Here is a 23,309-nt window from a genome sequence, read left to right on the forward strand (position 1 = left end):
CAGATTCATCATGCAAATCACGATAAGCAAAAATGTGATTTCTTTTCTAGAAATGCATGTGTTTTCCCCTCCAGCTCATGCTGGAATCCATGACTTGCATGACACAGACAAGGAACGTATGGAAGGAGCCCGAGTCTGACAGACTCAGTGGCTCTCCCTAAAGCCAGCAGAGCAAGTCACTGTGACACTGGTGTCTTTATTTCTGCTGAAGGACTTCATGGTTTGGGACAGGCTCTGCATAAACGGGCATAAACTGGTCTTCTCTGGATATAGGTCATTTCCTGTACAGACTCCTCACCCCTTCTACTCTCCCCAGTGTCCTCCAACCTGGAGGCCACTTTGCCCCTTTCTTAAGGACTGTTCCCCATTGAATCGAGCCTCTTCAAGCCCAGAATCGTGTTTGGTCTCACTGCTACCTACGATTGTTTCAGTGACCTAAGGACTATGGTTTGCACGTAGAGTCTTGTGCTATACCTGCACAGGATAGGAGCCTTTTGGGGGAGGTAGGTGGAGATCGGACACAGCTCTTCTAGTTTCCTCCTTGTGTCCTTTTGGGGAGGACAAGAGCTTCTCAGCTGCCAGGAGTGGCTGCCCAGAGAACTGGGAGAGTGGGATGGGGGAAAGCTTGCACATGTCAAGGAACCCGTGTCCTCTGTGAGGGATAGCTCTTGGGGCATGGTCACTCCAGCCTAGTGACCCTCTTGGGTCTGGAATCATGCTGGGGAAGAGATGTGGGGTCCTGGCATGAGGGGCTTGATTCAGGGGCCAACTCCACCACTTAATAAATTACAACCCTGTCAAAGTACTGAAATTTTCTGCAAAATGGGCCTCAAGGGGCTTTCATGCAGCACACAGGCTGGGGCTGGAGAGACATTACAGTGGGTAGGGTGTTTGCTTTGGATGTGGCTGTCTCAGGTTCAATCCCCTGCACTCCAGATGACTCCCGCACAGCCAGGAGTAATTACTGAGTGCAGATGTAAACCCAGAGCACCACTGGGTGTAGCCAAAAACAAAAGGAATGCAGCAGGTGCTCAAATAAAACAGTTTCTCTTCTCATCCCCACCCACAGCCAAAACTTCCTTCCTACACCACCTCTGGGGAGCTGTGTGTCTCACCACCTGAGCCAGAGCAACCTCAGTCCCTTTCTCTTTGTTTGCTTTTTGGCCACACCCAGCTACGCTCAGGGGTCATTCCTGGCAGGCTTGTAGGGCCATATGGAGTGCCATGGATAAAACCAGGGTCTGCTGTAAACTAGTCAAGTCCCTTACCTGCTGTACTATCTTTCTGGTTCTGATTCTCAGCAGTTTTTGACCTTGTGGTGTGGTCTTGACCCACATAAGTGTTTAAACCTAGAGGTGCTGGATGGATGGAGGGACCAGCAGAATCCCTCTACGGGAGCTTAGAGGTACATATGATAGTTGAACCTCTCAGGTGAGTCTTCTCATGTATGGCATGTGTTCTACCCAGTACACCTGCCCATGGTTTGACAGTTTATGTCCCATAATGTAGGGCCAATTGGAAACATTGCTGTTTTTTTTTTTCTTTTTCTTTTTGGGCCGCACCTAGTGATGCTCAGGAGTTACTTTACTCCTGGCTTTTCGTTCAGAAATCGCTCCTGGCTTGGGGGACCATCTGGGACTCGGGGGAATCAAACTCTAGTTCGTTTTAGGTTAGCACGTGCAGGGCAAGTGACTTACCGCTTGCACCATCGCTCCGGCACTGGAAACATTGCTTTGGATTGCCTAGTTGGCGGGGATATTTGATATGGGCGTCAGCCATATGCTCCACTTTCTAGCAGTATTAAATAAGCTCTGCCAGTAGTTCCTGAAGGGTGAGGGTTTGATTACGAGGGGACGGGAACAAGGACTGGCATTTTCTGGGCCCTTCTTCTTCATTTTCATCTTTTCTTCATTCTTGCCTCACTGCCCCATGCCAGACCTAGATCTGAGCTCTGGGCTTCAGGTGGGCACCGGGGTGATGGGATGCTGTGTTGGGGAATCAGGTGGGCAGACCTGGGCAGGAGAGCTGACATCCAGAGGCTGGGGTGTCAGGTTTCACATGGGCAGTGTCTGTGCTTGGCTTTTTGTGGCATAAAATCTATTTCGTGGAACATGCTCATTTATCTAAGTAGATTTGTGCTATGAACTATTCACGGGAGCTGGTTTCGCCCCGCAGCACTGGAACAGTGCTGAGTACAGCTTGTCCTCATCCATCTATTCATGCTAACGGGATGCGAGAGTCTCCGATGCAGCCTTGGGGAGAGACAGGGCTCAGGTAGGGGAATTAGAACAAGTGACTGCTCATATGCTCTGCTGCCTCTAGCGTGGCTGTGCCTGGCCCTGCTGTTGGTTCATGTGCACATGTATGTGCTTTGCATATTTTCAGATATGTGTGCATGTTCACAGGTGCACGTTTGTGAGTACACTCATTTGGTATGTATATATTTGCACATATCTACATGTATGTTGTGTACATGTGTGTATGCATGCACATCTATGTTGTGTGCATGTGTGTTTGGCTGTGCCTTTTTCACTGGGGCTCAGTTTCTGAGAACCATCCCTCAGCTTCTAGCTTTGCTACCAAGACCAGCTTTCTATGGTGGTTGGAAGTGTCATGAGGCTCAGAGGGAAAAGCTGACTCATGAATGAAGCATCTGTGGACTTGGGGTGCAGGATATGTTGTGGCTTGAGCTAGATGCCTGTCTCAGGTCCTTCCCAACCCCCAGAGGAACTGGTGTCACCCCTGCCCTGTCTGGGGCTCAGAACTTGCCCTGGTCCATCAAGTCCATTCCAATGACTGATCTGTGTGTGGGGCTGGGCCCAAGGTTTGCCTGACCCACCCACGGAGACCCTAAGTCCTCTCAGGGAGCTGGGGAAATGGGGTCCTTTTCTGGTGAGAGTGATGGCTCTGTGAGGACTGGAGGAGGTACCTGAGCAAAGTTGGGGCCTGAATGATGATACAGTCCGGGACAGAGGGATGAGCAGGCCCTGATAGACAAGGCCAGGGCAGGGATCACTGTGAGTCATTCTGTCCAGTCGGGAGGGGCTGGTCATGAGCTGGGTCTCCCAAAAAAACTACTACTGGAGTTGGGAGGATCATGGGGTATTGAAAGCAGGGATGGGGTGAATTGCTTGTTCAGGAGATTCCTCCTGAGGCATACCCAACCTGAATTGGGGTGGGGCTGCCTAGCTTTAATGGCCGGGCGGCCAGATGGGTAGGGCTGAGGCAGAAAGCAAAATGCAAGTGTTGAGGAACCACTGGCCTGGTCTGGATTCACTGTTTCAAGTTGAGAGGTTCCCAAAAAGAAAAGGGCTAAGTTGGGGTGATCCATGGCTCAGTGGTGGAACTGTTGCTTGCATATGGGAAGAACAGGTTCAATCCCCCGCACCACATGGTTCCCTGAGCATTGCCAGAAGCAGCCCCAGAGCACCAAGCTTGGAAATGCTCCTGAGAATTCCTTCTCTGAACTGAGCACCCATGGGTGTAGTCCCACGCCCCACCTCATTCCCAAGGGAAGGTCAAAGGGAAAAGCAGTTAGGGAAAGTAGAAAGGAAATAGGTAAATTAAAGGAGAAACGTCAGCTTGCTCCCTTGCTTTCTTTCCTGTTTCCTTCCTTTTGCGTTGGGGCCACACCTAGGAGAGCTGTGTTGGGAGGTAGGGATGTGTGTAGGGTGGATTTACAATCTGCACTGCTGTCCAGCAGAGGGAACACCTCTGGGTCCTTGGCGTCCTGCCTGCTCCTCACCAGCTGACTGCCACTCCTCCTCCATCCCTGATGGTGCCGAAAGAGGAGGGAGGCGGTGCGGTTGGTGGAGCCTGGGAAATCAGAACAGGTCTTGTCTGCTCTGCTCGCCTGGACTGTGAGCCCAACCAAAAGCATTCTTTGATGCTCCTGCCTCTGACTGTGCAGTCACATTGCACAGAAGTCTGAGGAAATGTGTGTGTGTGTTTGTGTGTATATGTGTGTGTGTGTGTGTGTGTGTCAGAGAGAGAGAGAGGAGGGGAGAGGGAGAGAGAGATATACTGGCCATGCTCAGTATTTTTCTGAGGTCTATGGTTTTCAGCGGGGACATCCGGCTGACCCATGGAATGTGATTTGTGCCTACAGAAAGGCCAACCCCTCACTGGCTGGTGCATCTGAGTGTCAGGACCCTGGAGCCCGGTTTCAGGATGGTTTAGCTTGAGGTTAAGAGGCAGGAAGCAGCTCCCTGCCCATCCCAACCTCCCATGCGACCCTGACCACAGCCACCCAGTGCCCCTCCCGGTTGCTCCCATGGCTCAGCTCTTACTGGGAACCTTCTCTCCTCCATCCCATCTGTTTGCCCTCACTGCATCTCCTTTGTGTGCCCAGTGTGAATACTCACACTGTTTCCCTGTACCCACACAGGTGCTGTTCCATGATGTGACGGTGCTGACAGACAAGCTCTTCCCTGTGGTGGAGGCCATGCAGAAGCACTTCAGTGCGGGCTCTGGGACCTACTACAGTGACTCCATCTTCTTCCTCTCGGTGGCCATGCACCAAATCATGCCCAAAGGTAACCCCTGGAAGTGTGGCTTTATACCTGTGTGAGCCTGCCTCATGGTGCTGGGGGCCAGCAGGGCTTCTCCATCTTCATGGTGTAAAGGAGGACAAGTGGTGCCAGGTGGCTCTGTGTCTAAGTTCTGAGCTCTGCGACATGGAGAAGTGGTGACATGTATAGAGAGTAGAGCTCAGCTGAAGTCTGATGGGGACATGAGCCCCTCACCCCCACCCTCGTGATTGAAACAGGCTCTGACTCTTCTCACATGGACCCCTGCACCCCAAGACTCAGGTTATTCATGACAGGTGGACCCATGGGTCTGTGGATCAATGTCAGTGCGCATGTGTGGAAAGCTTAGGAGCACTGGCCTTCCTCTGGTAAGTGCCTTTCTGTGGGCCCATATGTAGGACAGGTGTTGATCCACAGAGGTAAAAGGGTTGAAGAATGCTGCCCTAGATCTCCCTCTACCTAAATCTGGGCTCTTGCTCCTCTGAATTTAGTTTTGGGATTTGTGAGCCACTCTTGGCTCTATCCTTAGAAATCCTTCCTGGCCAGAGATGGAATTCAGGATGGCTGCGTGCCAGGCAATCACTGTACTGTTTAATCACAGGTACCGCATATGGTTCTCTGTATTTTTCAATCCTGGATACCACATATAGTACCCTGAACCCTACTAGGAGCAGTCCCTTAAGCACAGCTGGAGTATCCTCTGAGCAATGCGACCCCCAAACCAAAAAAGAACTACTATGTGACAGGGCAGTCTCCTTCCCAAAGTAGTTATTAATTTTTTCAAAATTATATCATTATTATTAATATTATTTTAGCCATTACTCCTTGCTCTGCACTCAGGAATTACTCCTGGTGGTGCTTAAGGAGACCATATAGAATGCTAGGGATTGAACCCAGGTCGGCTACATGCAAAGCAAGCATCTTATCCACTGTACTATCTCTCAGGCCCAAAATTATTATGTAAAATATATATCTATGTATGCATTTAGTTTTTGGGCAACATCTGGTGGCATTTGGATTAGTCCTGGCTCTGCTCTCAGAAATCACTCCTGGCCAGCTTGGAGGACCATATGGGATGCTGGGGCTTGAACCTGGGTTGGCTTTGTGCAAGGCAAATCTCTATTTGCTGTATTATCGCTCTGGCCCCTAAAATTTTTTGTTTATTTGCTTTTGGGCCACACCCAGTAGCGCTCAGCACTGTCTCTTGCCTCTGAGTTCAGGGATCACTCCTGGTAGGTGCTCTAGGGCTCGAATGGGATGTCAGGGTCTGAGGCTGGTTTATTTGTGTGCAAGACAAGAGCCCTTCTACTCTCCTATGTATGTCTCTGGTCCTGGATGCTCCTCTTAGATCAGCAGCTCAGGAGGGAAGTGAGGTTCCTGCCCCACTTGTAGTGGAGGCAACGAAGATGAGGAAATGGAAGGAATGGTGTAATGGTGTAATGGTGACAGATCCCAGCTCTGTCACAGATGACCTTTGTTCTTCTGAGTGAGTCTCCGTGTCTCAGGCCTCCCTTTGCGGGGATGACTCTGTCCTGGTGTTCCTCAGTGAGCAGACCACTTCTTCCAAGGAGCTTGAGTCTGCAGGTGAGATGCAGAACCCCAGACTCGAAGCCTTTTTCTGGGTTCTTTCACCAAGTGAAAAAGCACTGCCAGACATTTATTTTCACCTCTGTCCACAGATAGCTTCCTCAGAGAGTTATTAGGAGTTTCTAAAAGGTGAGGGTTTTGGAAGGAAATGAGCAAGCCTTTGGTTCCCTGTGGAGGCAGAAAGGGGGTCTCCAGTTTCTCAACTCTGGGCTGTCCTGGCCAAGTTCCTGGGCTGGAACGTTGCAGTTTCTGTGTTGTGTTCCCAGGAGACCCTCAAGCTGTTCTGAATTTGCCCTGGTCTTTCCTGATACCTCTTTTGGGTTCTCATCTAGAAAGACTGTGTCTGGAGCCTTGACTGATTGTTCTCTTTCTTGTGCAAGTCTTGCTGTTTGGGTGACAGTTTTTTCATGGCATTATGTTTCCTCCACCGAGCCAGAATGGAGCTAGAGCAGGACCTGAGCTCTGGACACACCCGTGGAAGCAGGCTGGGAAAGCGCCCAGGCCTCTCAGCTTCCTCTCAGGCAGCTCTGGTTGGGATTTGCCCCAGAAATCCAGATTCTGCCTCTACACTGAAGCTTTTCCTCCTTCTCTTTAAAGTAAGGGTCACCCTGCTGTCCCCAAATCACAGTGAATGCACCTTCCCTCCTTTTTCCACTTAAAAGTAACATTCATGAAAAAATATCTGAAAATGATATTAGAATAAAAAACTAAAGAGCTAACCCTTTACCACCACATACACACACTATTTTTTTTTAACCTTCCAGTGTTTTCCCAGCAGGTGGCTTTTAAAACATCACAAACCAAGTAGGAATTACACAGTATATTTAAAGCACTCTAGGTTGTTTTTTGGTATGCATCAAAAAATATGAAATCAAACCTTGATTGAAACTCAACTTGAAAGAGTTGGTACAGGAGAAGCTGCCTTGCGGTGTTCATTGAATGTTACTACCATGCTTATGGTGTCATTGGAGCCTTTGACAGTTCTTTGAATGGTTTCATAGAGTTTGCTGATTCTGTGTCATTCTCTTGTTTTCAGAGCTTCCTTGACACTTTCTATTTCTTTTTCTTTTCTTTTTTTTTCTGACACTTTCTATTTCTTAACCTCCCCCTCCACTGTCATACAGTTTACTATGATAAAAGTGAATATGGTCCTTCCCGCTGAACCAGCTAACCATGTGGACACATGCGTAGGCTGCTGGACCACCCATCCAGGTTTGGAAACACCCTGCCCCTTCCCAGCCTAACACCCAACCTCCTTAGAGAACCCATAGCCCACAAAACAGGGTAGCAAGACACTGAGGCAGCTTGAAATATCCCTGTGTGACAAAAGATGAGGGCTGGAAGGTCCAGCTCACGACATGAAGCTCACCACAGAGTGAAGAGTTCAGTTAGAGAAATAACTACATTGAGAACTATCATAACAAAGTGAATGAATGAGAGAAGTAGAAAGCCTGTCTAGAGTACAGGCGGGGGTGGGGTGAGGAGGAGGGAGATTTGGAACATTGGTGATGGGAATGTTGCACTGGTGAAAGGGGGTGTGCTTTACATGGCTGAAACCCAAACACAATCATGTTTGTAATCAAGGTGTTTAAATAAAGATACTAAAAAAATTGAATATGGCCAATCATAATTCCATTGTGTAGAGTAAGTACCAGAGTTTCTTTATCCGCTCTCTTCTTAGACAATGAACATAGGAGCACAAATGTTCTTTCTGAATAGAGTTTTGGGGGCTTTTAGGGTAGATGCATAAAAGTGGCATTGCTGGATCATAGGCGAATTAAAACAATACTGAGGTGTTGTCTCACACTGGTGAGATTAGCACTCCAGTGGCATATATCACAAAGAATAAAAACAACTGGTATTGGCTTGGATGTTGGGGAAAAGGGAACCTCATCCACTCATTCGCTATGCTAGTCATTCCCACTGTAGGTGGGAATGTTGACTGGTCCAGCCCATTTGGAAAACAATAAGGACAATTCTTAGAAAACTGGGATTTGAGTTTTCACATGATCAACAATCCTACTTTTCCTAAATTAAAATTTAAAACTGAGGGTAGTGGTGGAGCAGTTAGTACAGCGGGTAGGGCATTTGCCTTGCACATGGCCCACCTGGGTTCAATCTCCTGCATCCCATATGTTCCACAGAGCCTGCAGGGCATAGTTTCCAGTGCTATTGGGTATGGCCCAAAAAACAAACAAAGACTTTTTGCTAATGAGGTTGATTTTGTGGTGATTGTTCCCCAGGGTGTTTGTTTCCTGGGTCTGAGGTGAGCCTTACAATGTCAATGTCACTCACCTGCCTCCCCACACAAGGTCATCAGAGTTTTAGGACAATTCTGTACCCCGACTTGATAGGTAAGAAAGCAAGGAGCTCGGGGCTGGAGTGATAGCATATAAGTAGGGCACTTGCCTTGCATGCAACCAACCCAGGTTCAATCCCCAACATCCCATATGGTCCCCTGAGCCTGCCAGGAGTGATTCCTGAGTGCAGAGCCAGGAGTGACCCAGAAAAAAAAAGGCAAGGAGCTTCCTGGGAGGGTCATGGGTTGGGCTGGACCCCCTGTCCACTTCTGACATTGTGCATGACATTGCTCTGGCTGTGACAGTCTTCCTTCTGGCCAGCCTTGTACATGAGAACAGCACACAGGACCTCCCAACTACTTTCTTAATCTTGTCTCCTTTCTGTACCCTAAGGAGGGGGTTGACTACAATAGGGGGGAAGTTGACCTGCTATGTTTGTGCCCCTCAGTAGTACCCTTAGATCATATCTGCAGAGCAAGGAATAGTGGGGGCACCACAGACAGAATGGTCTGGGACTCATTTGGTGAGGGCTGACTTCTTTTTAAAACATTTTTTGTACCTGGGGGCCCACACAGTGGTGCTCCAAGGGTACTCTTAGCTCAGTGCTAGGGGTCTCAGATGGTGCTGGGCCCTATAAAGCATATGCTCCAGTTCCTGAAGCCATGGACCTGGATTTTGTCTTACTGCTTGCTAGAGGTGGGTACCCATGGCCCATTGCTTGGTCTGCTGCTCAGACTGAACAGCCATGCCTCACTCATGTCCCAGGATCTTTGCACATCTGCTCTGCACTAGATTGTTCCCCGCTTCCCTCTTTTCCTGGAAACATTTAGTGTATCAGAAAGGAAATACTCTGTCCCCAAATCCCCAGCTTTGCAGAGATTGTCTAATTATCTCTCCTGGGCTCCTCGACCCCCAAGCTTGATGAAATGGACCACAAAAGCCAACCCTCCCTGAGGTCAGCACAAACCTGGAGTTTTTTCTGTGCTGGGAAGAGAGGTACCCTTACTATGGAAGACTGGTCCTACACACTTGCTTGGAAGATACAGGTCAAGGCCTGCCTTTGATTTGTCACTGTTTCTTTCTTCTTGGGGGACTCTCAGGCAGTGCTCAGTAGGTTCAATGCCCCCAGCCACCGCAACTTTTTGCCACCTGAGGCATTGGCTCAGTGCAGCAGCCTGAGAATGCAGTGCTGCTCAGGCCCCACAGTTCTAGGGATACCTGGGCCACCCCAGTGGTGCTGGGAGCCTCCAGAGCTGCTCTCAAGGACCCTGAGATGCCACAAATTGAATCAGTTAGGCTTATCCTAGGCTTCTGCCCTAGCTATCGTATTCTCTCTCTGGCCCTCAGCGCTGTTTCTCAAGCTCATTTGATGCTGCCTGGACATGACTTCCCACCACTTCAGTCAGTTGCATAAAAATGAGATGTTTCTTATGAGTGAACCCTGACTAGGCATTGGAATTTGCTGGTCAGCTGTTTCTGAATGAGACCCCCTAAGTTCTGAGGATATAGAGGAGGTTCCATGTGCACAAGGAGGTAATTGGTACCCTGGGTTCAGCGTGACTTGGAGTGTGGGCTTCTCATGTGGAAGAAAGCAAGAGGAAGAGCAGATGCTCAGGAAGTGGCCCAAGCGAAAACATCTAGATAAACAGCAAGCAAAGGTTATAAACATGTGTGCAGTGATTTCAGTGCCAGCAGTGCGGCATCGGAGTTCTCTGATTCTAAAGGGGACAGCTAAGCCAGCTTGTCACGAGCGGCTAAAAATAGGAATGTGCTGAAGCCCACTTCCTGCTAAGTTAACGCCAGAAGCTCTTGTCCAGAGAGGACAGTCTTGGCCAGGCGCTGGATTGCACAGAAATAGTTTCCATTTTGGTTCTGCTGTTGGAATGGGCCTTACAGCTTTTCAAGATCTTTTCTGGAAATCCTTGATGATTGGTCAGGGATGCCGCCCGCTTTGATCATTGTCACATCTGTGCAGGTCCTCTGCCAGAGGCCTTGCTCTGCTTTCCGATGTGCAGGGCAGTAGGGTGCAGGCGGGGTGCCTGTGGGGAATCTCCTCCAGGGTGGAGAAGGGAATCTAGGCGTGGATGCTTATCAGGCCAGGCTTCAGGGAAGTTGGGAGTTCTTTGGGGGTTACAGACTAGATCAGAGCTGCTTGTTCTGTTGGGATTCAGAGGAGCAGCTGAATCCAGGTATGGTGCTTCCCACAGTAGGTGATGCTGCTCCTGGGGCCAGCCTGGCACCATCCAGATGTGTGTATAAGTATGTGTGGTGTGAGGTGTGTGTAGGGGGATGGGGCATGGCACTTGCCTAGGTGCAGTTGAAAGGTGCTGTTTGTTAATTGGATGGGCAGGAGTGGTGGTGCAGGTGGTAGGGTTTGCCTTACATGCGCTAACCTAAGACGGACCTCGGTTTAATCCCTCCCCCACCTCGTACCATACGGTTCCCAAGCCAGGGCTGATTTCTCAGTGCATAGCCTGGAGTAACCCTGAGCGTCACTGGGTGTGGCCCAAAAACCAAAAAAAAAAAAAAAAAAAAAAAAAAAAGGTAAATTCAGTGTGTCTGAATGTTTTAGGGAAGAGACACTGAATGTTTTATTCTTTTCTGAAAACGGGGCAGAAGGTCAACTGAGTATGTGAGTTTGGGAATTCGATATCAGGATGAGGCAGGTTTGAGCTAGGCCTTAGGGGAATGAGTGGTCAGGGCAGTGGAAGATTTCTGGGTGATGGGTATGCCAGGTGGCTTGACCTTGAGTGCCTAGGCAAAGGTCACATGCCCTTGAGTCTGACAGAGCTAGACCAGGACCACTGAGGTTGCTCTGGACACATAGTCCGTTATGCTTGTACGCATCATCTCTAGGGGCTGCATGTGTGTGTTTGTGCTACATATGAGAAAATCTTCCATCCCTCAAGCTGTGCGTGCATTGGCCAGGAAGTGCTCACTCTCCTGCAGCCACAGGTGTCATCGTGGGTGTCAGGACCTGGGGCTGAGCCATCTTGGACCAGACCTCCATTCTGCTTTACTTGGTGTTCCCTGATAAGCCCCACCCACTTGTTCTGGCTTTGGATAGCTTTTGGTGTGTTCCTGGCAAGGCCTGGGCCTCCTAAGACACAGAGCTGCAGGGTCTGGGACCAGGCCTGATCCCTCCAGTCTGGCCCATTTCCCCAAAGCCTTGACATTTTGTGCTGCTCCCCACATTCATTCAAAGTGGATCCTTCTCTGACTTTTCGCTATCCCCTGACCAAGCCCCCGTGCCACCTCATTTCTTTGTTTGTTTGTTTTGCTTTTGGGTCATACCCTGTAGTGCTCAGGAGTGACTCCTGGCTCAACGCTCAGAAATTGCTCCTGGCAGGCTTGGGGGACCATATGGGATGCCGGGATTCAAACCATCGTCCTTCTGCATGCAAGGCCTACCTTGCAACCCTACCTCCATGCTATCTCTCCGGCCCCTCCACATCATTTCTTAGAGCATTTTTTAACTCTTCCTTTAATGATCCTCAATTCCCTGATCTCTAGCTTGGCCCACTAGAAAGGACCCCCTTCTGGGACAGGCTCTCAAAACATTGTCAGCCAAGCTACCCTTCCCCACCAACCTTTGGGGTGAGGTCTAGTGTCCTAAGTTGGGTGACATGAGGTGACTTGACACTTATCTGTAAATTCAGGGTTGAATTGGATGACATAAGGACAGAGCTCCTGGCGTTTCCTATGAGGAACCCAACAGGGGTGGGGGACATATCCTTCGCTGCTGCTTGCACCTCAGAAGTGGACACAGGTCAAGCTGTCCTGACCACTGGCTTTTCCTCTTTCATCTCAGAGCTGAGCTGATGTTAACTAAGAACTAACTTCTCCAGTCATATCTGGTTCCTTTCTCCTCTCACTCAGGCCTGAATTTCTGACTTCAGGAGAGGTGGGTAGACAGGTGGATGGAGTAGACACTGACTTCCCATCAGTATTAAAGGAGTCAGGAATAATATTCTTTTTATTTTTAGGAATAATAAATATTTTTTAAAGAAGCATTATGTCCCATTATTGTCTACTGTAGTCATTGATCATCCCTACAGAGTGAAATTTAGCAGTGAATAAGTGCCTGGGGTGTGACCATGAATCTATGAGCTGATTAGATGACTGACCCATATCCTGTGAGTTGATAGGGTGTCCAATCTCTTACAGGCTTGACTGGGACACTCTGGTGTTCACCTGCTGACCTCCCAGAAAGTCCAGATGCTCCCTGGGCCTGATCCCTATTACATTATTTTCTTTGTCCCTTTAGTGAAAGCAAGGCTCATGCAAGGGCCACAAAGAGGAGAGGGGGCAGGAAGGAAAGAGCTTGAGCTTGGACTGTCCATCCAGCTGTTTTCCTTTCCCTGTTCCTAAGTACATCTTTGTTTCTGTCAGTTTGCATCTTTGTTTCTATCATTTGCATTTTTGTTTCTATAGTCTGCATGTCTGAATTCTAATGGTCCCTCCCCCCAACACACAAGATTTTCTGTCCTCAAGGAACTGAAGGAACTGAAAATCAGGCAGGGCCTGTGGAACAGCTGTTAACTTCCCCCATCACAAGCTCCATCTCTTGCTATCCTCCCATTTCAGATTCTTGTTTTGTTTGATAGGGAACACATCTGGCATTGCTCAAAGCTTACTCCTGGCTCTGTGCTCAGAGATCACTCCTGGCGAAGCTCAGGAGACCATGTGTAGTGCTGGGGAGCAACCATCGGTCAGTCATGTGCAAAGACAGTGCCCTACCTGCTGTACTATCTCTCCAGTCTCTTCATTGAATCATTCATTCATCTGGACTGTTTTCAGCTTCTGTAATTATGAATACAACTGTATTTGTATGAATACAAATGTTTTATGAATACAACTGCTATGACATTCATATGAACACAATTTTTATTGTCCCTGAAATAAGTGCCCTAAAGCACAATAACTGAGTTTCATGATAGTTGTGTGTTTAATTTGATTAGTAATTACCAAGCTTCTGGAGAGCCCTTTTACATGCTCAGCTGTGACCTGTGTGAGCTTTCCTCATCTCCTAATCTATAGGTTCTCTTTCTCTCTGCCTGTTTTCTCATCTACCGACCAGGGTCAAAACTTTTGTTGTGATTAATCATATTGCATTATTGAGCTGACATTCATGAAGCCACTTTAGAAACTGGCCCTCATTGTGTTGGAAAGGTTTCTGGTTGGCATGAGAGCTTATCAGGGAAGTCCTGGAGATGTCACAGAGTGTCTGCCTCTGTGTGTCCTAGCCGGATCATGAAGTGAGTGCAGGTCAGGGAGGGGCAGTTCAACTTGACTTTTAAAGGACAAGTTGGGACTAGCAGTGCATTGCCCAGGTTGCTGAGCAACCCATGAGGTCCAGAGTCCCTTCCAGACATCCAAGCCCAAGACTGACTGATCTTTGGCTGCTAAAACAGGTCCTCCTGCCCCCTCTTCATCTCCTGTCCCTGCCTGTGGGCAGTTCTGTCAGGAACACAGAGACGTCAGTTTTGTTTGTATGGCCACAGATTTATACCAAATTTGCTTTAAATGATAGCAGTTTTGTAGAACATTGTGTACAGCAAATTCCAGGCTCTGGTTAGAAATGAAAAAACCACCAGGCTTTGGAAAAAATGCCTTCCTTGCACCAAGTTTAATCTGACCATAATTTCCTCCCTTAGCATCTTCTCTCCACCCTCGCTGTTAACTGATGCCCCCAACCTCTGTCCCAGCCTTTGTTCTTAGGGCTAATCCGACTATGCATGGTTTCTTGGTAACCACAGATATTCAGCACACCTAAGTTAGCTGGTCGACCAGCCTCAGTAGATAGTATTGGGGACCCATAGAACCGGAGCCGTGGAGAGTTAGTAGGTGGCCTGCAGTAAATGACTCTGTGGGCCAGTCCTGTGGAAGAGAAGCAGACAGGGAAAGGAGCATGTACACGGCTATTGGCACCTTTCTCTGTACATTCACACCAGTGGCTCATTCCTGGCTGTGGCTTAATTAACACAAATTGCAGTGGTGCTAGAGTCAATGTTCAGTGTGTGTGTGTGTGTGTGTGTGGGTGTGTGTGTAACACAAATTGCAGTGGTGCTAGAGTCAATGTTCAGTGTGTGTGTGTGTGTGTGTGTGTGTGTGTGTGTCACTCCTGGCTGTGGCTTAATTAACACAAATTGCAGTGGTGCCAGAGTCAATGTTCAATATGTGTGTGTGTGTGTGTGTGTGTGTGTGTGTGTGTGTGTGTGTGTGTGTGTGTGTGTGTGTAAGAGAGAGAGAGAAGTTGTTAAGGGCACACCTGGCCAACCTTAAGGGTAACTCTTGACAGAGCTACTTGCAAGGAAAACACTTTACCCACTGTACTTTCACTCCAGCCCCAATGTGCTAAACTGTTTAAGGGTTGCTCCATCTCTGTTTTTTTGGTTTTAGTAGGCTACTGCTTTGTTACCTTTTTTTGCCTTGAGAATCAAGAGTTGCAGTGATGTAAAATGCTCTGGACTGACTGTCCAGTTTAAATACAGTTCAGTCTGGTTGTAGCTAGAAAGAGCAAGATGGCACAATACTGAGATTATATGGATTTTAGGGTTACATGATAATAAATTAGCATCTGTGCCAACTACTATAAGTTCACTATTGAACTAATTCCAACTTCACCACACTGTAGACTCTTTTTTACCTAATTTTCTTTTGCCTTTTCCTTCTGGTACTTAATGGTTGGGTCTTTTAGGCTAAACATTGGTTTCTGTTTGATTTAGTTTCTTCTCTTTTTTTTTTTTAAATGTTCTGCCTATGAGTGAGATGGTGTGTGTGTTTCTCCGTCTGACTGACTTCACTAAGCATAATACCCTCTGGGCCTATCCATCCAGATTGCTGCAAATGGCAGGGTTTATTTAAAAAAAATTTTTTTTTTGTAGCTAAAAAGTAGTTATTGTGTGTATATATCTCATCTTCTTTTCCCTACAATTAGTCTGTGGGCACTTAGGTTATTTCCAACTCTTGACTATTGTAAATATTGTTGCAATAAAGATGGAAGGGCCTCAGTCTCTTTAAATGAGGGGTTTTGTACTCTTTAGGTAAATATGCAAAAGTGGGAAAACCAGATTGTATAGAACTCTCAAATTTTTTGAGACAGTTTACTGATTCCACAGTGGCTAGTGAATATACCCAAGTGCATTCCCACCAACAGTGTACAAAGATGCTCTTCTCTTTTCCTTTTTAGCAATTGTTCTTGTGTGGGTAATAGCAGTCTTGCAGGGTATGAGGTAATACTCATTGTTTTGATCTGGGATATGCCTTCATGATTTAGAATTCAGAGTCAATCTAGGTGACCCAGGACCTGGTAGACCTATGCAAGGCTCAGTTTGATTCTGTCTTGGTAGGGTGTGCTATAGCCTCAAGGTGTTGAGAACAATCATTTTCTAGAGGCACCTGGAATCCTGAGGGGGAGACAGGTAGATAAGGAACTCAAGCACTACTCTGGAGCTTGGTCTCACCAGGAAAGCAAAAAAGATGTGTTAGGAATAATTCATTCAATTTGAAGCTCTACAGCACCCTGAGCGGGCATTTTTAGGAAAGGATAGTTCCTGGGTTTTTTCCTGAGAGGTGGGAAGGGGTAGCTGAGCAGTGACCACGGAGCAGACAATGTGCTTAGCTGGATCTAATCCCTCCTTCCTGCTGTCCCTGCTGGCTTCTCTCCCTCTCTGCTTTGGAACTCTGGAGCCTCTTCTGTGCAGTGCTGCAGCTCACCATTCACAATGCCAATTCATTTCAGTCTCCCAGCAATACAGTTGATCAAAATTCATCTGCAGGCAGCAAGCCCATATTCATTGATTTTTTTATTTTTGGTAGAGATTTGTTCTTTCCAGCAGGCTTGGCAAATGCCCAGTGATGTTTCCTCATTACCCAGGGAATAGGTTTTTGCACCAGCCTTCCAGAACCCCGGTCTAGGGTTGCATTTTTTCTAGAGATGAGTGGCCTCAGTGGGATAGAAAACAGTTTAGTTTGCCAAGACAGGAGAGTTACTGCCTGAACTGACTATCCAGAACTGGGGATACCACTCCTCCCTGCCTGAAAACTTGCGGAAAACTCTGTGGCCATGGGGATGCTCGTGCTCAGAAGTTTTGCAGAGTTGCAGTACACTGGAACCACTCTATTCAGTTTGAATGCAGATCAGGCCCAATGCAGCTGGATGTGCGTGTGGGGAGAGACTGGTTTAGGTAAGGCTGTGCAGTGTGCAGGCGGTGTGCGTCTCATTCAGAGTGGTGATAGGGACATCCTTATGGTACTCTTAGCTTTGCAGCTCTTCTGCTTTGTGCTTTTCTTACTATGGAATCACCATGACTTGGAACTCTTTCTTCAGGCACTTGACCTTCCCAACATGAGATGTCTGGGCAACTTGTTACTGAAGAGCATCTCTAAAACCTAAAGAGTATAGAAAGTGGGCAGTGAGAGGTTCCCCTACATCATATGATTCCACTTTTTGTGCCTCTTAATTTGATTCCTCCAATCTCAGCTGGTTTTGTAATGCTCTTGTCCTCAACAGTCGCTCCATCCATATTCAGGAAACATAGTTATTTGTACCTAAATCAGACAGAATTGGGGAGCTTGACTTCTGCTATAGATATTCAAGCCCCCATTGACCTATTACTAGATTTTCTCTGCCTGTATGAATTAGTCACCCCAGGATTAGCCTGAGTTTATGTCTCTTAGGACTCTAAGGAGGAGCCAGGATTAGTATATTGGGTCTTGATGGGTTCCTCTCTCCAACTGGAATGGATGATGGAGCAAATTTGAGCCCTAATTCCCTCCAAGTCTTAAACCTGCAGGACCCCCCCACAGAGAAGCCTCCAGATTTGCTTTTCTCTAAATCCCTTTCCTGGTCCTGCTTGGCAGTGAGTGAGGCAGAGAGGACAGAGCATTTCTGAGGGGCTCTGGTTCTTGTGTGAGGAACTCCAGGGATGCACAGGGAGGTTGGCTGCTGAGGCTGTGAGGTTGTGGATGACTTTCAGGGGCAGCTGAGGGAGCCGTGTCAGCTCAAGTGACTTGACCACATGCCCTTCTTTTAGATTGTTTCAAATATTCGACCCATAGTTTTCCTATTCAATTCCTAGGATAATCATTACAGTAAGATGACTGGAACAAAGGTTTAAAAAAATGTAGTGTATTACTCCACTCATCACTAACTCTCAGATGGACTATTTCAGATTTTCAAAGCACACACACACATACACACACGGCTGAAAGTATTCTTTCAAAATTCTAACTATCCCAGCTAAATATAGACTGACAACTCTTGTTAAAAGTGAATTGAACCATGAAAATTCCTTGCCACCTCAATCACAGGAAGTGCAGAAAAGAGTGGCCTCAATGCAGGTTGATTTCTGTTCAGTCCAAGATAGTTAGTTACGCTGTAAAATATTTATTGACACCAGGTTTTTTCTTTTACCTTCTGTTTGTTTGTTTTGTTTCTGGGCCACACCTGGTATACCCAGTATTTACTCCTGATTCTGCACTCAGGAATCATTCCTGGCAGTGATGGGGGTGCCATATGTGGTGCTAGGGTGGAACCTAAGTCAGCTGTGTGTAAGAGAAGTGCCCTACCCACTCTACTATCACTCTGGCCCCAATCCTGGCTTTTAAAAGGAAACACCTGGTCCTGAAGCAAAAGGGTTTGCCTCATCTTGCTCCCTGCTAATCTTCAAATGGGGCGTTTCCTTTTAAAGAAAATCTCCATGAAGGGACAATTAACCACTTAGAATTAGTGTTGACTAAATCTTTCCCCCTCTAATATTTCTCCTAATATTTTTGAGTTTTTGCAAACTATTCAAATTTTGTCTTACATAATTTGGGTTCAAAAATCTTAATATAATGTTACTATTATGAAAATATACAGAAAGTTATTTATTCAGCTTTATAAATACTCAGTTAAGGGAAGGAGAGATAGTACAGCAAGTACAGCATTTATCTTCCATGCAGCTGCCCTGGGTTTGATCCTGGTACCACATAAGATTTTGTAAGCTCTACAAGGAGTAGGGCTCTTGACTTCCTGAGCTGAGAGCCAGGAGTAAGCCTTAAACACAGCTGATTCTGGTCCAAAATAAAAATTAAATAATAGAAAGACCTGACACCCTTCATCTCCTGAATTGATATGGACTAATTCATCTCTGTGTGGTCTTTACAACTCACTAGGGGGAGCTGCCCTTAGATGTAGGAGTGGAATAGCAATTATTCCTGGGTTAGGAGAGGAAGCAGGTCAGTGAACCTTGGGTGAGTGAAGGGAGCAGGTGATTAGGGACTCCTTGACTCAGTGGCCAGCAGCGCCTGAGTATGGCCAACCTGTGGCTCACTCACTGCCAGAGGTCTGTCTTCTCCCACCCAAACACTTCCTTTAAATGAATGAAAACAAAAGAAAGTTCAGAATGTCACTCCTTGATCATGCTGGTTACTTTGCAAGTGCTGCATAGCCAGCAAATGGGACCCACTGTAGGAAACTCTGTCAGATATGCAGCTCCTGGGGGGCTGGGGAGACAATATTTAGGGCATTTGTTCTGGTAGTCCCTCCCAGATCATCTTGAGGAGCAGTGCTGTTGACCAGGGAAAGCAGGTGCAACGTGTGGGGGGGGGCAGGGTGGTGGGACAGAGTCAGACAAAGAAACTGAGGCAGAGTTCCAGATATAGCATCAGTCCAGCTGACTGAGAGGATAAAGGGCTGTCACTTGGAAGTCATGAGGAGCCCACAGTGAGACCAAATATAGAACATGAAGTGTGCCTGAGGGAACATGCTTGCAGAGGCCCTCCTCTGGGGGTCAAGAAAGGCCTCTAGGACAGCAACTTCTGGACCCTGGGCCTTTCTATAGAACTTATCTCATAGTTAGTGGGTTTTGCAAGTTGGAGCTACTGGGACAATGAATGAATGGAAAAGGCTGCATTCTCGCATCTTTTTGAGCTCCAGTGAAACAGGAAACAGTGAAACAGCCCCAGAAAGAACAAAGAAGAAAATGATGGCTCTTTTTTTGTTGTTTTTGGGTCACACCCGGCAGCGCTCAGAGGTTACTCCTGGCTCTACGCTCAGAAATTACTGCTGGCAGACTTGGGGGACCATATGGGATGTTGGGATTCGAACCACCATCCTTCTGCATGCAAGACAAATGCCCTACCTCCATGCTATCTCTCTAGCCCCAAAGATGGCTTTTCTAAAAGCAGAGAAAGGCTGTGTTCTGAGGAAGCAGTGGTCCACGGGAGGGTCCTCAGTGCCTATCTTGGTCTCCCATGAACCCTGGTGATGATGATGGCCGTAGTAATATTGTTGATCAGAATTGGCATGATGCTTCTGACCCAAGCATTTCTCGGTGACTCCTAAAAATTGACTTAGGAGGATTGGTAAGGACATTCGCAAAGTTGGTAACTGGCAGTGGAGGTCAGGGTGGAATTCCTGTGGGTTTCCCAGAGTGAAGGACTCAGCACCAAGGCATTTAACCATATCCACAACCAAAATTAGAGTGATGTCCTCAAGACTATAGTTTATGTTTTAAAAGAAGTTTTTACATCGTTTTTAATTTTTCAGATAGTTTTGTTGGACTACAACGACATACTACAAAAACATATACTACTTACACTCACTGTAAGATTAAACAGCAATTTTGGTAAATGTGTAGAGTTGTACAGTTGTACAGCTCTCACCAAAATTCAGCCATATAATTTTTCCCCTGTTTTTTTTGGGTCACATCCGGGGTAGCTCAGGGCTTGCTCCTGGCTCTGTGCTTAGGTATCTCTCCTGAAGGAACTCAGGGGTCTAAATGAGGTGCCAGGAATCGAACTTAGAATGGCTACATGAAAGGCAAGAGTTGTACCTGCTATCATGTTATTCAAGCCCCTAAAATCTCTGAGGTTTTTATTCCCTCATATAGGAGGGATATCTTTTGGGGTCAGACCTTTTTTGTTTTCATTTAATATCCAAACCTGGGGCCGGAGAAATAGCACAGCGGTAGGGCGTTTACCTTGCAAGCAGCTGATCCAGGACGGATGGTGATTCGAATCCCAGAATCCAATATCGTCCCCTGTGCCTGCCAGGAGTGACTTCCGAGCACAGAGACAGGAGTAACCCTCCCCAAAAAATCACTGAGACATAAATAGGGCTCATGTGCTGGGAAGCCTCATTTCATGGTGACTTTCTTTTAGTACAGTGTTCCTCAGAGAGAGGACTGGTTTATATTTTCCTTATTTTTTTCAAAGCAGGATAAGGATGAAAGGTTGGTGATAAACAAGGACAAGTCTTTGAAGTGTTTAATAAAAAAGGGAAATTTAACCATTTCCTGGCATTCATCCAGTTTACAAGTGGTTGTTAACCACGCCCAAGCTAGTCTCAAGCCCCAGGTCTTCCTGCACCAAAAGCATGTATTCCAAGGAGATAGATGTCTTCTGCAGCACTCACGTCCAGCTGCAAATGAAGACAGCTGCCGGCAGCTGGGACTCTACCTCGCTCTGCACGCAAAGCAATTAAAATCAAAGCAGCTTAGTGAAATAATTTTCAGAGGCGGAAAGCCTATTTTGTTCCCCACCTTACTCAATGTTGCAGCTCTTGAGTTTAATCTCTCCAATAAATGCCAGGATGAATTATTAGGAGGAAATTGCCTCTTGGAATGATTGACTATCTCCTTATGGTTCCTTGTTGTGCTGCAGTGGTAATTTGAAATTTCCTAGAAGAAGAAGAAGAAGGAGGAGAAGGAGGAAGAAAGAAGAAAGAAGAAAGAAGAAAAAGAAGAAGAATGAGAGAATAGTAGTGGAGGCAGATAATCAAAGAAAGGGACACTGGAAGAAAAGATGAGAGGACTCAGAGGCAGGCTCTCCACCAATATGCCAGTAAAAACATACAGGTCTGGAGTGGTGGTATGTCCAACCCACACATTCATTCACAAACAACGCATCGAATTTCAGCCATACACCAAATTCAGCCCTGAGTTTTAGGACTAGAAAAACATATGTGGCTTCTTTCCTTAGGGAATGGACGGTACAGAGATATGAATCGGCGACAGACCAGGTGGTTAATAACCTGCAGGGGGAAAAGGGACAGTGAAAGGGAAATGAGGGGTGCTGGTAAGAAGAAGAGTCTGGTGGGAGCTAGGTGGTATCATGAGGAAAGCTTATCAGAGAGAAGAACATTGAAGGTATATAGTATGAAAGTGGATTTTTCCTGCTCTGGTGGAATTGAGTATTGTGTAAAATTGTCCTTGAGTATTTGTATACAAACTCAGAAGGTTAAGAAGTTAGATTTTATAGACCACGTTTAAACAGATGGGTCTGGGTCCCTCCCCAACGTCCAGACCTCTCTTTTTACCCACTGATGGCATCCCTGTTCTGTCTTATGATGCTGGTAATAGTTCCTACATTTTGCTCCTTGCCACCTACTAGACTCCCATGTCTGATGGTCTGGCCTGTCTTTATGCTGGTCTCTATCCACTGTCAACTTTCCTAGTCTGAACTTTTGTCACATGGCTTCTCTGGAACTGTACATTAGATGTTTCAGTCAGCTCAGCTTTCCTAGTCTCAGGCCATGGCTAAGATGCTCAGAGGTGAAATTCCACTGCTCAGCACCTTGTCATTGCTTGGGCATCCAAGGACTGACTGTACCTATGCCTAAACCCTGTCTGTATTCTGTGTTTGTCTGGTACTCAGCCCTACCTAATCCTATAGTTCAGTGCTTCTCAATTATTTTCTGTCATGTCCCCTAGGAAGAAGAAAACATTTTTCGTACCCCCCGCGTGACTGTAAATAGTATCTGTATTAAAAAAAAACTTTAACCTGAAAAACAAAAGTATATAAAATAATTTGAGCTGATTTTTTAATCAGAGATGATGTCTGGATTAATGGCGACAATGAGCACATTTTGCAGTGCGTAGCTTTTGAAGCCGGGTTTGAAGCAGGACACAGCAACTCTCAGCTCCAGAAACATACAGAGACATAAACATGGGGCTTAGCTTGCTATGACGGTGTTTGTCGAGGTCAAACATTTACATTCACCCCAGGGGGCTGCGCCCCACTATTTGAGAAGCACTGCAGTATAGTTAATCTGGGCATGGGGGTGGGGGGAGAGAGAGACAGAGACAGAGACAGAGAGACAGAGAGAGACAGAGACAAAAGGAGAGACAGATACAGAGAGACAGAGACTAGCTGATGTCTCCTTTTACCTGCTTTCATCTCTCACCCCAGCCATCCCATCTCCTGTTTGATTGTATACATTTTCAATGGGCAGAGAAGGGACCACTATGACAATGACAGCTGGAAATGATCATAGTGGACAGGAACTGGGTGCTGAAAGGAGATAATATGCATACCTCTTTAGTAACAGTATTGCAAACTGGTATTTAAAAGGGGGAGGGGGACTGCCACAGAAGTAGGCAATGGGGATGGTGGGAAGGAAACTGGGAACATTGGTGAAGGAAAATTAAAGAATTTATTTACAAATAAAAAATAGAAACTGACCAGCTAAATTCACCTTGCTCTCCTGCTGCATAAATAGGACCCAATAAATCAAGTGGCCAAGGAAGAGAGTGCCAGCGGGTGAGGGCACAGTACTAGTGAGGCTTTCAGTGGCAGAAGCTTGATGGCTGACATGGAGTTCAGCTAACTACAGATTAGAGCTCTCAGAGTGTGTGGGTAAGCCCTGTCACACAGGACCTTTTAGTTTGGAGAGCATATCTGGTGCTCAGAGTTTACTTCTGGCTCTGTGCTCAGGGATCACTTTTGGCAGGGCTCTGGGGGCCATATGGGATACCAGGGGTTGAACCTGTGTAAGTAGTTGCCCTTCCTTCTGTGCTGTCACTCCAGCTTCTGTGCTTTGTGCTTTCATCTAGAGATTTTTTTTTTTATCATTACTTTGTGTACCTGCAGACCCCCATGACATATATCTAAGCCTGTTCTGAAT

At 46.8% G+C, this 23,309-nt stretch overlaps 1 protein-coding gene across 1 annotated transcript in view; it reads left to right on the forward strand.

Moving 5' to 3' along the window:
* XXYLT1 (xyloside xylosyltransferase 1) overlaps nucleotides 1-23,309 on the forward strand; it is a 110,802-nt gene that overhangs the window by 8,127 nt on the left and 79,366 nt on the right. The window contains exon 2 of the mRNA XM_049775985.1: nucleotides 4,388-4,535. Coding sequence (XP_049631942.1) covers nucleotides 4,388-4,535 — 148 coding nt within the window. The remainder of the gene's footprint in view (nucleotides 1-4,387; nucleotides 4,536-23,309) is intronic.

The sequence above is a fragment of the Suncus etruscus genome, chromosome 6 (assembly GCF_024139225.1).
Source record: "Suncus etruscus isolate mSunEtr1 chromosome 6, mSunEtr1.pri.cur, whole genome shotgun sequence".
NCBI lineage: Eukaryota > Metazoa > Chordata > Mammalia > Eulipotyphla > Soricidae > Suncus > Suncus etruscus.